The sequence below is a fragment of the Salmo salar genome, chromosome 13 (genome assembly GCF_965601325.2).
Source record: "Salmo salar chromosome 13, fSalSal1, whole genome shotgun sequence".
Lineage (NCBI taxonomy): Eukaryota > Metazoa > Chordata > Actinopteri > Salmoniformes > Salmonidae > Salmo > Salmo salar.
This window is the reverse complement of record NC_138303.1, coordinates 11,547,526-11,563,116: the sequence shown is the minus strand read 5'-3', so window position 1 is coordinate 11,563,116 and position 15,591 is coordinate 11,547,526. Positions and strand designations below refer to the sequence as shown.

At 41.2% G+C, this 15,591-nt stretch overlaps 1 protein-coding gene across 2 annotated transcripts; it reads right to left on the bottom strand.

Annotated features, from left to right (window-relative positions):
- Positions 1 to 1,940: 1,940 nt before the first annotated feature.
- LOC106592833 (aerolysin-like protein) lies at positions 1,941 to 8,475 on the bottom strand. 2 transcript variants are annotated; one of them, XM_045692898.2, is made up of 4 exons: positions 8,305 to 8,475; positions 6,281 to 6,311; positions 4,509 to 5,026; positions 1,941 to 4,217 (listed from the first exon to the last, which is right to left on the bottom strand). In XM_045692898.2, exons 3-4 carry the CDS (start codon positions 4,989 to 4,991, stop codon positions 3,768 to 3,770), a joined length of 933 nt encoding a protein of 310 aa, XP_045548854.1. In that variant the 5' UTR covers positions 4,992 to 5,026; positions 6,281 to 6,311; positions 8,305 to 8,475; the 3' UTR covers positions 1,941 to 3,767. The 2 variants fall into 2 exon arrangements, with proteins under 2 accessions (XP_045548854.1, XP_014039654.1); XM_014184179.3 differs by lacking the exon at positions 8,305 to 8,475 and adding an exon at positions 6,888 to 8,297.
- Positions 8,476 to 15,591: the final 7,116 nt, after the last annotated feature.

Here is a 15,591-nt window from a genome sequence, read left to right as displayed (position 1 = left end):
AAGCTTAGATTGTAGGATGGCTGGGGTGTTAAGCATGTCCTAGTTTAGGTCACCAAGCAGCACGAGCTCTGAAGATAGATAGGGGGCAATCAGTTCACATATGGTGTCCAGAGCACAGCTGGGGGCAGAGGGTGGTCTATAGCAGGCGGCAACGGTGAGAGACTTGTTTTTAGAGAGATGTATTTTTAAAAGCAGAAGTTCAAATTGTTTGGGTACAGAACTGGATAGTAGGACAGAACTCTGCAGGCTATCTCTGCAGTAGATTGCAACACCGCCCCTTTTGGCCGTTCTATAAGATGAGGGATGAGAGGAGATTCAGAAAGAATAAATGAGGAGATTAGCTAGAGTGAAGCTATCATCTGAACATTGTAGACAGCATCCCAAATGGCATCCTATTCAATACATAGTTCACTTTTGACCAGAGTGACATGGTGTGTGTGCTGGGGAGACCACTCTTGTGCATAACATAAACATTAAGTATGTCACTGAAAAAAAAACGATGGACAACTTTGAGATATGCCGTTGTGGTGGATGTTGCAGTGAGAAGTCAGACAAGGATGATACGTTTTTCTGGTGAGGACTTTTATTATCAAAAGTGAGGAGTGAATAGGCGCCAAAAGTAATATTTACAAAATAATAAACAAACGGGACATAAATCAACTCGTCAATTTTCTTATTGGACTGCATTTTTTTGGGACAAGGAGGTTCATTTGGGAAATCCAAGCAGTGGGGAAGGTGGATTCAGTAAAGGTGACTTGAAGCGGCCTTGTTTTGGTTGTGTCGATGAAGAACAGAATAAACGTACACTGGATCTGGCTAAATTGTCCACGTCAGAAGTAACCTGTACTGATCTTCGGAGTAGGGCGCCTGCAAAATGAGTTATAGCTGGAGTCTATTTGGATATAGATGATGAGTACCTTAGTCAGAAAATCCCAGGAGTGATCAGTACACGTCAACTGACAAGTATGGTAAATGGAAGGAAGGAGAAAAGCCTATCGATATTATTGTTGTTTGAGGGGACTCTACCTGAATATGTGAAGCTTGGATATGTGACGTATGCGGTGACAGCATTTGTGTAGAAACCATTACAGTGTGGGAACTGTAAAATATATGGTCACATGTCAAGTGTTTGCAGACGGGAGAAGTATGATACTGAAAATGTTGCAACTGTGGTGGGGATCATACTCCGGACTTACTTGAGTGCCCTGGATCAGGGCTGTACAGCAGATCTCCCATGTGGAGGCGGAAAAGAGAGTGGAAGGGGCAAGAGGCCACAGTGTTGAAGATATGGCAGTGGATGCAGGGCAACCAGTTGCTAATGTTTTAAGTCAATTAAGTGATTTCGATACATTCATTGTGAAGAAGGTGGATTTTGTAGCATTTATAGCCACAATGATGAATTGTACAACACAAATGTCTAAGAAGTCCAATAATCTGGATATCATTATATCTGCAGCCAAGAATTTTTTGGGCTCCAAGACTTCACGGCAGAAGCACTGCAAGGACTATTGTCGCTATGAAATCTCTCACCCTCGCAGGAGGCGTCTGAGGCTGTGTAGCAACCTGATTAGAATTTGTGTTTTTGTTTTACAGAAAAGCAGGATGATTTTGTTTAGTTCAAATACATTTTTTGACAATTTGTATGATTATTATAATTATTTCCTTTTTGGGGTCCTTATTATCCACCTCTGGTGGTAGAATGTACATCCAATTGTTTTGCGAACGCCATTATACCAAAGAAGAAGATGAAGTTGCACATCACCATGGAATGTATCAATTCACATTTCAATGTTTCCCAATTATCCTCCCCCCGGGACAATCAACAGGTTGGCGTGAACCACCACACAGTTAAAATATGGTGCTCTCAACCTCACCTCCATGTGCCTGTCACCATCTCCAACCAAGAAACATGAAGAACCCCGCTAATTACAAGGACAAAACAAAGTTAGTATTTAGTTTATTTAGCTTAACTTTAGTGTTAATTCATAAATATGATCACTTTGTATTTATACTTTTAATCAACAAATGCATGAATGGAAAGAGTAGAGCTGTAAACAAAAGGTTTTATGCAAAACTAAACTAAATTAATTAGCATGTCTCATACATTTATTTTCCTTTTCACGGGTGAACAACAATCGAAAGAGCAGAGAACTTTGCTACAATTATCATAGGTCTTCCACTGTAAACAGTTATAATCAGTGACTCATTGGACCTTGTTAACATTAGAGATCAGCTCTGTGACAACGATTTTCAATGAAACATAGATGAAAGGAAAAGCATGAGTAAAATGTAATTTAAGTGCAGCTACAAGAGGATATAACCTACATACAAATAGGCTACACATAATATGGGCTATGAAAGACCTATGAAGTGTGACACCACCATCTAGTGGTGGTCTAGTTACATCCACTAAGTAGAAACACTATGAGTGAATAAATTGATGTAAAACCAAAGCAACGATGCAACATATTCTAAATGAAAGGGTTCTTTGTTTTAGGTCAGCAGGGAGTCGGCTACTACAGTACTATCATTTGGGGCGGCAGGTAGCCTAGTGGTTAGAGCGTTTGGCTAGTAACTGAAAGGTTGCAAGTTTGAATCCATGAGCTGACAAGTTCAAAATCTGTTGTTCTGTCCCTGAGCAAGGCAGTTAACCCACTGTTCCCTGGGTGCTGAAGATGTGGAGGTTGGTTATGGCAGCCCCCCGCACCTCTCTGATTAAGAGGGGTTGGGGTAAATGCAGTAGACACATTTCAGTTGAATGCATTAAGTTGTACAACTGACTAATAAGTCCCCTTATCCTTACCTCTCTGAGGAAAAAGCACACAGATGAACAATTCTATGCAATAGGATTAATGTCCTGCCAAATTATTTCCGTAGGTGAACTGTCAATGGACAAAAAAATATATTTGATCTGTAATGTGTAGGAAGTATGTGAAATATAGCCCTTTACCCTTTTATAATGATAATATATTTTCTCTACTGTCAGGCTGAAGATAGTTTTTAGTCTATATTCTCAGTAGCTGTCTATTTACCACCACAAACCGATGCTGGCACTAACACGCACTCAATGAGCTGTGTAAGGCCATAAGTTATCAGGAAAATGTTCATCCAGAGGCGGCGCGCCTAGTGGCCGGGGACTTCAATGCAGGAAAACTTAAATCCATTTTACCTCATTTCTACCAGCATGTTAAATGTGCAACCAGAGAAGAAAACTATGTGTGTGTGTTAGTGACTGCGTGTGTGCTAACAAACACATTAGATTATTCTTATATTAAATAATACATTAATCATGATTAACAATTAGTTAGAAAGAGAACAACTCAATGTAATGATAATTACAATATTTGTGAATTTTATGAATAGTATATCCAATGGAAGTTGAATAAACTTAACTGGGGATATGGCGAAAGGTTACTGACACACAAGACAAATGGTTTATTATAAATGAAATGTATTATAGTTACGTAACATTGTTTTTTATGGTAAATGGGGTCTAAGCGTATAAGAAAACATTTTGTAGTGAATGTTGTTCAATAATTCACACAAAATATGTGTTAACATGTCATTGGACATAAAAGGCACCAGATTGTAGGAATAACCCACCTGTTGTTATACCCTCTGCTGAGACAGAAATAAAGAGCTGAGTCAACATGGTTCAATTAGATTCACTCAAAGAAGATCATAATAACAGAAAAGGCACACAAAGAATTAGTCATGGTGTTAGTCATTCTATCACTGTGCTTATTATTCATGAAGTCATACTTGTCTCATCTCTCCTTTGTGGATACCCTCGCTGAAGTGTAAGTCACACCAGTGTAGGTGCCGTTGGATGGGAAGACCAGCTGACTGCCATTCATGCAGGTGACTTTCACTTTGGCCTCGTAGTCGAGGTCGATATTTGCTCTCCCCACTGTGATCTCAACATCCATGGTCTTCCCTGGCGGGATCTTCAGGTTGATGGTATCCGCTTCTGTTATGGTCTCTGTCTTCTCCAGGCTGGTGGAATGTTCCACTCCCACGGTCAAGCTGAACCCTGATGTCACCTCGACCAGATCTGGGATCCCCGCTTTGACTGACACATTCAAGGTGGATTCTATCTTGTTGCTGACTGACCAGGAGGAAGTTTTGGTCAGTGTCTTGCTGTATGTAATGGACTCTTCTTGAACCAAGGAGGTGTCGTTGTGGTGAGACACAGATTTCACATATTCTGGGCTCACCTAAAATCAACACACACACACAGACACACACACAAAGATACAAATTGTTCAGATAAGACAAAGACAATTTAAGAGCTAATCATCATTGAGGATCTGATCAATTGATTTTTAGAAAGCCAACAATAATAACTAATGTGTCTGTATGTGTGTGTGACTGTCCTAGAAATGAGATGCCTGATGAATGTCGACCCCCATATTGGATTATATGTTTTAATGTGGACAGCCCCCTTAATGTTAGAGCATCGGTAGAGTTTTCCTGAGCCGCCTACACACATCTATAAAAGAGCTCACCTGGGGTTTGAAGAGGGACAGGGTGGGATACGTCATGTCGGTCAGCACGGACGACTTGATGGTGTTGATGAAGAGGAAGCCCATGCAGTCGATGTCCGAGCCATACCTGCCCTGCAGCCCCAGGCAGATTCCGGACCCCACATCTATGGTGTACTCAGTCTTCAGTCCCCAGCTGGTCATTTTTTCGAAGAACTGACGGTTCTCACTCGTCGTGAACTTGATGGCACCCAGACGTGTGCCGGCGCCGTTACCCCACAGCGACAGCTTTGTGATGCGCTCGCCGAGTTTGAACTCAAACTCATTGAAAGTGTTTGCATCTCCAAAAGTCGCTACTTTCCCGTCGGTAAGCTCCACCCGCACAGCTTTGACCTGCGAGCCTCCCACCGCCACTCCGATCTTCTTGAGGGTGGCACCGTTGTTCATGCCGTGGAATTCAAATGAACTGCCTCCTTGACCACCTATTAGTTCCAGTGTGGTTGCCATGTTGAGTGCGTGTGTGTGCGCGTGCGTCAAGTAACCTAAAAAATACAAATTCGTACACATAACTTCAAGCTCCAACTCAAAGGAGATCTGATTCAGACATGCAAAGCACCAAAAGGAAATTAAAGAACAAGATATAAGGATCAAACGATAACCAAGGGATATAATGACTCGTGGTTGGAAGTAGAGGTCGAGCAACATATCAGTCTAGGGCAGGGCTCTTCAACCTTGTTCCTGGAGAGCTACCCTCCTGTAGGTTCACACCATTGCTCTCAAACCCTGATCATGGGAAGCTATCCTCCTGTAGGTTTTCACTACAACCCCAGTGGTAAGTAATGTGATTCAGCTTGTCAAACAGTTAATTATTAGAATCAGGTGGACTAGATTGGGAATGGAATGAAAGAATACATGATGGTAGCTCTGGTCTAGGGCGACCAAATCGCTCCACAATCCTCAGGTCACTGAGAATGAAGTGTTCTTAAATTGCTCCTAACTCCTCCTTGTCCTCCACCCTCCTCTGATTTTATATCTCTATTCGTCTGGAATCTATCACACCCATTCCATCCTCCTCAGCTAGGGACCTCAGAGTCACCATGGAGTCCCTCTCCTTCACCCAGCACATCCCCACTCTACCTCCTGCTGTTTCTTCCTGATCAACACCATGGAGTCCCTCTCCTTCACCCAGCACCTCCTCACTCTACCTCCTGCTGTTCCTTCCTGATCAACACCATGGAGTCCCTCTCCTACTCCCAGCACATCCCCACTCTACCTCCTGCTGTTTCTTCCTGATCAACACCATGGAGTCCCTCTCCTTCACCCAGCACCTCCCTACTCTACCTCCTGCTGTTTCTTCCTGATCAACACCATGGAGTCCCTCTCCTTCACCCAGCACCTCCCTACTCTACCTCCTGCTGTTTCTTCCTGATCAACACCATGGAGTCCCTCTCCTTCACCCAGCACCTCCCTACTCTACCTCCTGCTGTTTCTTCCTGATCAACACCATGGAGTCCCTCTCCTACTCCCAGCACCTCCCCACTCTACCTCCTGCTGTTTCGTCCTGATCAACATGGTGACTTATATGTAATGAAACATATTGTTGTGTAAGTGAGCACGTCTCTATGCACTTTTAAAATTAATTCTGATGTTGCCATAATTAGAAATTATCATGAATAATGATGAGTATGAATTTTACAGATGCTACCTCAGAATATGATAAACTGACCTATAATAATGAGTATGAATGTTACAGATTCTACATCAGTATATGAGGTGTTTGTGGGGCTGAAACTCACCTCTCCAAAAAAAGTTTCTGCTTTTGAATATCTGAAAGAGTAAAGGTATAATTGAATCAATATAGAACAATAATCTTTAAGACAGGCTGCAGTATTCACAGGTATGCATTAATATATTATAATATAATACAAACATCTTTAAGACAGGCTGCAGTATTCACAGGTATGCATTAATATATTATGACACTGTCTAATATAGAACAGGGTCTGTCAACCCTTTAAAGTATACAGTATGTCCAATTAAATGTAAGTAATTCCTAAAACTTGACTGTTAATAATTAAAACTTAATTTCTGAATGTAAATCGAAACTTTACCTTGATTTCACATGGTTTCAGAAAGGTAAAGTATTTTATTTTACCAGAATTGAACAATTATAGAATCTGTAATTTCAATACTAGTTGTATTAGTCAAATCAAGATGAAAAGGAAAGTTTGGTATTAAGCACTACACTCAACAGTCTACTTTATAGGAACAACTAAACATCATACTGTCATACCACATCTGCATATCTGAGTCAAATTTATCCCAGTGATATAGTATAAATACAACATGAACATGCAACAATAAATATGAATTGCTAGAGAAACCTGTGTTTAGTCAAATCACCTGAAAACATATTACACAGGATCAGCAGAGCAGGCCAACGTCCACCATGTGAAAACAAAAACAATAGCAGGCCAAAGTGAACAATGTGAATACAAAACATTATGTCATATATACTGATGAACTACAAATGATGACCAATAAATCAACTGTTTAATCATTTAGGTACCGTTTGTTCCCTGAAATGTGCAGTTAATTAGTAATAAAATCAACATTAGTTAAAAAAAAAAATGTTCACTTAGCATGATGAGTTTTACTAACATACAAGGCTTTTGCATGCCTCAGTTTCAAAGAAGGATGTAGATTCTCTAATTTAAGTAAGCTTTCATGTTAAAGCTGCATTAGGTCATATTTATTTTTAACAATTCTGTGAGGTTGTCTTCACACATCATCAGCTATCAGTATGTAAAATATCCTGAGAGAAGATCCAGCTTCTTTGACTGCCCCTCGCTCTGCAATCACTCTGAAATATAATTCCAGCCAATCGTGTCCCTTCTGAGGATGTACCTGACTAATGTGCACAAATAATTTGATTTAAACAGATAAATATACATGATGAATTATATCAACTTCATTATTTGGGATTTATTAACAATTATGTCTGCAGGCAGAGGGCACAGAAAGCGAACGAGAGTGTGTGAGAGAGTCTGCTGTCTGCAGACTTACCTACTGCAGCTTTAACGGAGCAAAATTGCTGGCATGAAGAACTTCCTGTCTCAGTTCACATTTCCCTGCAGTTCAATAATTTGGGACCTGACATTTCTGTATCCAATGCTAGATGTGTCAATCAGTGTATTCAAGATGAAGAGACAGCTTGATGTAAAGTACTACACTCAACAGTCTACTCACCTCACATTAAACATCATACTAACATAATACTTTTGAATTCAAAACAGAACAATAGGAGGGTACCATGTGAAAACAAGGCAACAGTAAACATGTCGTCCCCCACGAATGATGCAGTACCCCCTCTTGGGCCAATTGACATATCGCGTGTGACCAACAAATTGCAGTTAATTACCATAGCTCCTGTCTTGGGCCAATTAGTGTCATTTTGTAAATGCCAAATCTGTACGGCAAGACGAATCATTCACCCAAGCTTTGTCAAAATCTTACTAGTGCTGTCTGAGATATCATGTTTTACTAACTTACAAACAAACATATGAACGAACGGACAGACTGATCCGTAGTCCCCTCCCCAATTTCTTCGTGGGGGACAACAAACCCATACCATGATTGTTTAACTAGACTTTATAACTGATTAAGCAACTGTTTCAGAATATAGTACGCATTTGTTACCTGAAAGTTTTGTTCATTTGTTGGTGAAAGGTTTTGTTCATTTGTTGGTCAAAATATTAACATAGCTTTCAAATATTCCTCATATGGCAAGATTAGTAATTTGGTGACATTGTGTACTTACATAGAATGATATGCAGGCCTCAGTGTTAAGGATGACTATAGATGATCTTGATGAAAGAAAACTGATTGGTCTGATTCAATATGCAATAATCTTCTTTAAGAGTCAAGACTCTGAGTGAAGTTCAAAGATGCAACAGCGGAATATGTGTCTCTGGAGTGGAGAAGCACTCTTTCTTATAGCAGCAAAACTCCCCCCACGCCCATACAATGATGTACATCAGAATTTACAAAGAACCTTTCACCCTGAATAAACATTGTATTGTGCTTATCATGACAGATGTGTTTTGTGGAAATTCAACACCAGGGACTCCTGAAGTCCACATTAAATGATGAATTCTTTATTATCACTAACTGGAGTGGTTAAAACAAACACGTACAAAGTACAAGTCTGCCACAAGCTCCGCCAGGGCGGTTCCTTCAGTTCTCTTATATACTGCTAAACAAAAGAAACAAAAGAAACGACATGGTTCATAGGGTTGGTTCCTGCAGGTAACTGGCTGTTATATCACACTCCCAATCACAGCCAGATCTCTTTGCACTGACATGCAGTGCCTTAGACCACTACGCCACTTGGGAGCCCAACCTTCCTTCCTTGCTAGTTGACTACAGTAGGAAGATGCCTTTTACCAAGGCAACATGAATGTAAACTTCGTGGAAGCGTTTAGGGAAACGTTCCATCAAAATGAATCATATATCAATATAATTGACATATTTTGCTCCATATTTTTTAAAACACTCAAGCCTATGGCTGTAGCTCAAAGAGTTCACATCTGTGTATTACATGGAAGCTGAAAATCAATAATAAAAATGAATGTGTAATGAACACGAGGGGAGACAGAGAGCTGGTTTCAAGAGCAGGGCGTAGCAGGTGTTTATTGAAAAGGACCACAGGGCGAGGCAGGTAGCCTGGTCCAGGGGCAGGCAGAAGGTCATACACAGAAAGTCCAAAGGCAACAGTACAGGCAGGGAAAAGGCTAGTAATGTAGTCCGGGAGGTCAAGGCAATAGGTAGATAACAGGGAATTCAATAGACTAAAGTACAGGCAGGGAATAGGCAAAAAGACATCATTAGTGAGGCAGGAAAATACTATCATACACGGGAGGAGTAAATTACGGGAAAACCTGCAATCTGAAAGACATGTGTCTTCCCTGTGGCTCAGTTGGTAGAGCATGGTGTTTCCAACACCAGCATGATCTGTGCAATGCCAGGGTTGTGGGGTTGATTCCCAAGGGGGCCAGTACAAAAAAAAAAAATGTATGAAATGTATTCATTCACTACTGTAAGTTGCTCTGATAAGAGTTTCTGCGAAATGACTAAAATGTAAATGTAATGTGTCACAAAACAAGCAATACTGTACCTCACAGTGATGGGATGCAAAGAACTGAACTAAATAGTGTGTGATAATGACATACAGGTGATTAGAATTCAGGTGATTGGGATCTGGAGAGTGACCTGCGTTCAGGGGATCTATGTGTTTGAGAGTGTGAGTTGGAAGCAGATGTTACAATGTGTAGGCTAATGTTAACCTGCTTAGGATAGGGGGCAGTATTTTCACGGCCGGATAAAAAAAACGTACCCGATTTAATCTGGTTATTACTCCTGCCCAGAAACTAGAATATGCATATAATTATTTGATTTGGATAGAAAACACCCTAAAGTTTCTAAAACTGTTTGAATGGTGTCTGTGAGTATAACAGAACTCATATGGCAGGCCAAAACCTGAGAAGATTCTGAACAGGAAGTGGCCTGTCTGACAAGTTCTTGTTCATCTTGGCTCTTTTTATTGAAGACTGAGGATCTTTGCTGTAACGTGACACTTCCTACGGCTCCGATAGGCTCTCAGAACCCGGGAAAAAGCTGAATGATATCGAGGCAGCCCCTGGCTGAAACACATTAGCGCGTTTGGATAGTGGCCTGTCAGAGGACCATCAGACTGGGGCTCGTGCACGAGGGCACGAGATGTTTTTATTTTCCCTCTCTTTGAACGAAAACCACCACTCCCGGTCGGAATATTATCGCTTTGGCATAAAAATTGATTTTAAACAGCGGTTGACATGCTTCGAAGTACGGTAATGGAATATTTCGATGCGTCGTGCTCGTCACCCTTCTTTACCATTCGCTTTACCATTTACTGTCCGATTTCAAAAAGGCTTTACAACGAAAGCAAAACATTAGATTATGTCAGCAGAGTACCCAGCCAGAAATAATCAGACACCCATTTTTCAAGCTAGCATATAATGTCACGTAAACCCAAACCACAGCTAAATGTAGCACTAACCTTTGATGATCTTCCTCAGATGACAACCCTAGGACATTATGTTATACAATACATGCATGTTTTGTTCAATCAAGTTCATATTTATATCAAAAACCAGCTTTTTACATTAGCATGCGACTAGCAAGTGACTAGCATTCCCACCGAACACTGCCGGTGAATTTACTAAATTACTCACGATAAACGTTCACAAAAAGCATAACAATTATTTTAAGAATGATAGATACAGAACTCCTCTATGCACTCGATATGTCCGATTTTAAAATAGCTTTTCGGTGAAAGCACATTTTGCAATATTCTCAGTAGATAGCCCGGCATCACAGGCTAGCTATTTAGACACCCAGCAAGTTTAGCACTCATCAAAGTCAGATTTACTATAAGAAAAATGTTATTACCTTTGCTGTCTTCGTCAGAATGCACTCCCAGGACTTCTACTTCAATAACAAATGTTGGTTTGGTTCAAAATAATCCATAGTTATATCGAAACAGCGGCGTTTTGTTTCTGCGTTCAAGACACTATCCGAAAGGGTAAATAAGGGTGACGAGCATGGCGCAATTCGTGACAAAAAAATTCTAAATATTCCATTACCGTACTTCGAAGCATGTCAACCGCTGTTTAAAATCAATTTTTATGCAATTTTTCTCATAAAAAAGCGATAATATTCCGACCGGGAATCTGCGTTTAGGTAAACAGACAAAAGAAAATAAAGCATTCGGTCGACACGGGCACGCGCCTAAGCCCATAGTACTCTGAGCGGAAATTGCCAAAAGCGATAAAGTGTTTCAGCCAGAGGCTGCCTCGATATCGTTCAGCTTTTTCTCGGGCTCTGAGAGCCTATGGGAGCCGTAGGAAGTGTCACGTTATTGCAAAGATCCTCAGTCTTCAATAAAAAGAGCCAAGATGAAACACAACTTCTCAGACAGGCCACTTCCTGCATGGAATCTTCTCAGGTTTTGGCCTGCCATATGAGTTGTGTTATACTCACAGACACCATTCAAACAGTTTTAGAAACTTTAGGGTGTTTTCTATCCAAAGCCAATAATTATATGCATATTCTAGTTACTGGGCAGGAGTAGTAACCAGATTAAATCGGGTACGTTTTTTATCCGGCTGTGTCAATACTGCCCCCTAGCCCTAACAGGTTAAATCTACAGTTCTATATAGAGCCAAAGCTGAATGGAACTCTTTACCAATCCATATTTCTGAGGCAAAAAGTAAATCCACCTTCAAGAAAAAATAAAAGAACATTTAATGCGATAGACCATATGACTGGACAGGAAGTAGAAAGCATCAACTGAATGTTAAATGTGTTTCCTGTCAGCTATTTTAATTGTCTGTATTGTCTACAGGTTGAATGTTTGTGAAGTCTTGATTTGTGGTTGATTGTAATGTCTTGTTAATTGGTGTTGGACCCCATGAAGATTAGTACAGAGAGAGAAAGACAGACACACATGGACACTACAGGTCAAAGAGGGAGTGCTGATCTGGCAGAGCCCGACATGCCCCAACATCAACATAACAATAAACACTAGTCTCCTAGTCAATACCTCCAACCTCACTTCACCCCAAAATAAATCTGGTCAACGCCAGAAATCTTCACTTTCAAACTCATACCAAATTTTTTAGAAACAGAGCACTATTGGATTAGATACCAAAATAGGGCCGCTGTTTGTTTTAATCAATCTGGTGACACAGGGAGCTATTGAAAGCACAGGGGGAAGAGAGTCTGGAGTGAGAGATTGAGAAGGTCGGGGTGAATGAACCACCAAACCATGGTGGTCTGGGGGGTGGCTAGCCATGGAGAGTTCACTGCCAGCCATGGAAGCCACTCACTCGCACAACTCAACAAGTGAGTATGAGCATAAAAGTGACTTCACCTTGAGAAATGAAGGCTGACAAAAGTTATTGATTAACAGTACTTATGAACAACATCCATCCATGTATTTTGGGAGGGTTTGAATAGTATCAGACCTACAGTAACCATTGCAGTGAAAGAACATTCCACAGAAAGTGAATGGATACAGTAGCCAACTGTGTTAGCCTGGTTACTAAACTTTTTTCTTGTATCAGTGGCTTGATGAGAAGTGTAGACAGCCGAAAACTGTGGGTAGGTAGCTAAACTTTTCCATCGCTCTCTCTCTCTCTTCCCCAGGGGCGAAAATCTGATATCAACTTTGGAGGGGACAATTACATGAAATTTTCTCAAGAGCAATTCCTGAGGGGGACACCAATAGTAGTGCTGTAACACATAGCCTACATTGTAATATGGTAAATGTATATTGAGGAACCAAAGAAATAAGGTGTTTGCCGTACTCCTAACTACCGGTACCCAAAACTACACAACTAATCACAACAGCAATACCATTGCCTTTAACAAATCTTAGTTCAGTTACCAGTTTAAGTTGAGAGTGGGTGTATCCATGGCATTTTCCAATTATGTTCCTATTTTACAAGTCAAAAAAATTGAGAACCTTTCATAATGTTGCCAAACAAAGACTCAACAAACTTACCTGAGACTCCCTGTCTCTGCCAGTCTGTCCCTGCATATCTGTCCCCAACTCTGCTGTCTGTGTGCCATCTGTTGCCTGCTCTGCCTAATGACATCATTGTGAAACATTTCCATTAGAATTTCATTTCTTTCTTATGAACACTTTATCAACTAGTCTTTGATATATTAGGCTACTAGGGTTCTTACTATGCGTTTTGGTGTATTAAAAAATACTCTGATGTCCGTCTTTTATTTTTCTGCCATTTTTCTACCTGGCTGGCTGGCTGGCTACACACACAGTGTGTAGGTTATTTACAGTAGGAGATGGGCTTCTATCATCTTCAATCGTTCTATTTGGGCTTCGATCTAAAAGGTAGCTAGCAAATGTGAAACGGATTAAAATGACAAGAGTTGACAGCTGTATGAGTTCACCATTTACACAACATATGCTGCAACCTTTTGTAATTTTAATAGTTTGTTTCATATTGGCTGGCTTCCAACAATGGCTGAATTTGCAAAGCTAGCGAGCACCAATTCAGTTTCAGTGGTGTTTGCTATAATCTTTGCTACCCGGGTTAAATAAAGGTGAAATAAAATAAATAAATAAAAGTTCACTTGCGACAATTTAGCTTTTGCAACGAGACCATTAAATATATTTAAGACAATGGTAGAAGAGAGTGTAGTTCTGTTCAGTTTGGATTTCAGTTTATCGCTAACCTTATCACAGGGACTTTGAAGCACTAACTTGCATCATCTGCATGCTGATTCCATCTTTGACGACGCCACATAAATGGAATAGGTACTAGCTAGCTTAATAGTTAATATTTGCGCGCTAGCTCTGCATATTCAGCTAGTGTGTGTGCGCGATTGACTGGATTAACCTCACGTCAGTTACGTGCATTGAGTGCCTTTCAGACAGTAGATACGACCTCTCTGTTACCTAGCAAGCTAAGGAACTGGCAGTGGATCAAACCATTGTGAGGCAAAGGGTGGGGGGGTTGCAATCTTTTGAAACTTAAAAACGCGCTATTAAGTGTCTATTATCAGCACAATTGCTTTCATTGCGTATTATTAATATTATTTAAATTACATAGTTATGTTTCAGTGATATATTGGGGGGGACAAATCATATTTTTCCCAGGATGGGGGGGTCGTGTCCCCCCCGTCCCCGCCGGGATTTCTGCCCCTGCTCTTCCCTCCATCTCGGTGGTATGCTAACTAATATTGACAGAGATGAGACATTACATGAAACAGATGGCTCTGAAAAAAGATCTAGCGTGTCATCACCAGCCCCAACCACCTGCATTACAACCATCCAATCTGTTGTAATTCCTCCTATGCCATGTTATGTTAAATTACCCACTGACCCTCTACTCTGACTGTAGCCTCAGCTTGAGGAGTTAGAGTAGGCACTGAGGAACTAGCTAGGAGTTATTTTGCCGACGTCCCAGTCACCCAGAGTGGATCATTTTGGTCACAGGTATGACTACCATCCATTTTTGCTGATTCTGTCTCTGTCTCTCTCTCTCTCTCTCCCCCCTCTCTCCCCACTCTCCCTCTCTCTCTTCCTCTTTCTCTCTCGCTACCCTCTCTCTCCTACCACCCTCTCTCTCTCCCCTCTCCCTCTTCCTATTCCTATATCTATTTGTATCTATCTATCTATCTATCTATCTATCTATCTATCTATCTATCTATCTATCTATCTATCTATCTATCTATCTATCTATCTATCTATCTATCTATCTATCTATCTATCTATCTATCTATCTATCTATCTATCTATCTATCTATCTATCTATCTATCTATCTATCTATCTATCTATCTATCTATCTATCTATCTATCTATCTATCTATCTATCTATCTATATCTATCTATCTATCGGTCTTTTCTCTCTCTCTCTCTTCCTCTCTGTAACGGTCGTCTGTGGAAGAAGGAGTAGACCAAAGCGCAGCGTGGTACGTGTTCATGATGTTTGTTATAACTTGAATACTGAAACAAAAAACAAAGTGGAACAAAACGCAACAGCTCTGTCAGGTGAACACACCAAACAGAAAACAACTACCCACACCAACCCTGTGGGAAAAGGCTACCTAAGTATGGTTCCCAATCAGAGACAACGATAGACAGTTGTCCCTGATTGTGAACCATACCCAGCCAAAACAAAGAAATACCAAAACATAGAAAAAAGGACATAGAATGCCCACCCTAGTCACACCCTGGCCCAACCAAAATAGAGAACAAAACCCTCTCTATGGCCAGGGCGTGACAGTACCCCCCCCCCCCCCCCCCAAAGGTAAGGACTCTGGCCGCAAAACCTGACTCTAAAGGGGAGGGTCCGGGTGGGCCTTCTTTACGTCGGCAGCTCTGGTGCGGGACGTGGACCCCGCTCCACCTTAGGCTTGGCCCACTTAGGTGGCGCCTCCGGAGTGGAAACCCTCGCCGCGGAACCCCGAACAGGCGGGCGACTCTGGCAGCTCCGGACTGGCGGGCGACTCTGGCAGCTCCGGACTGGCGGGCGACTC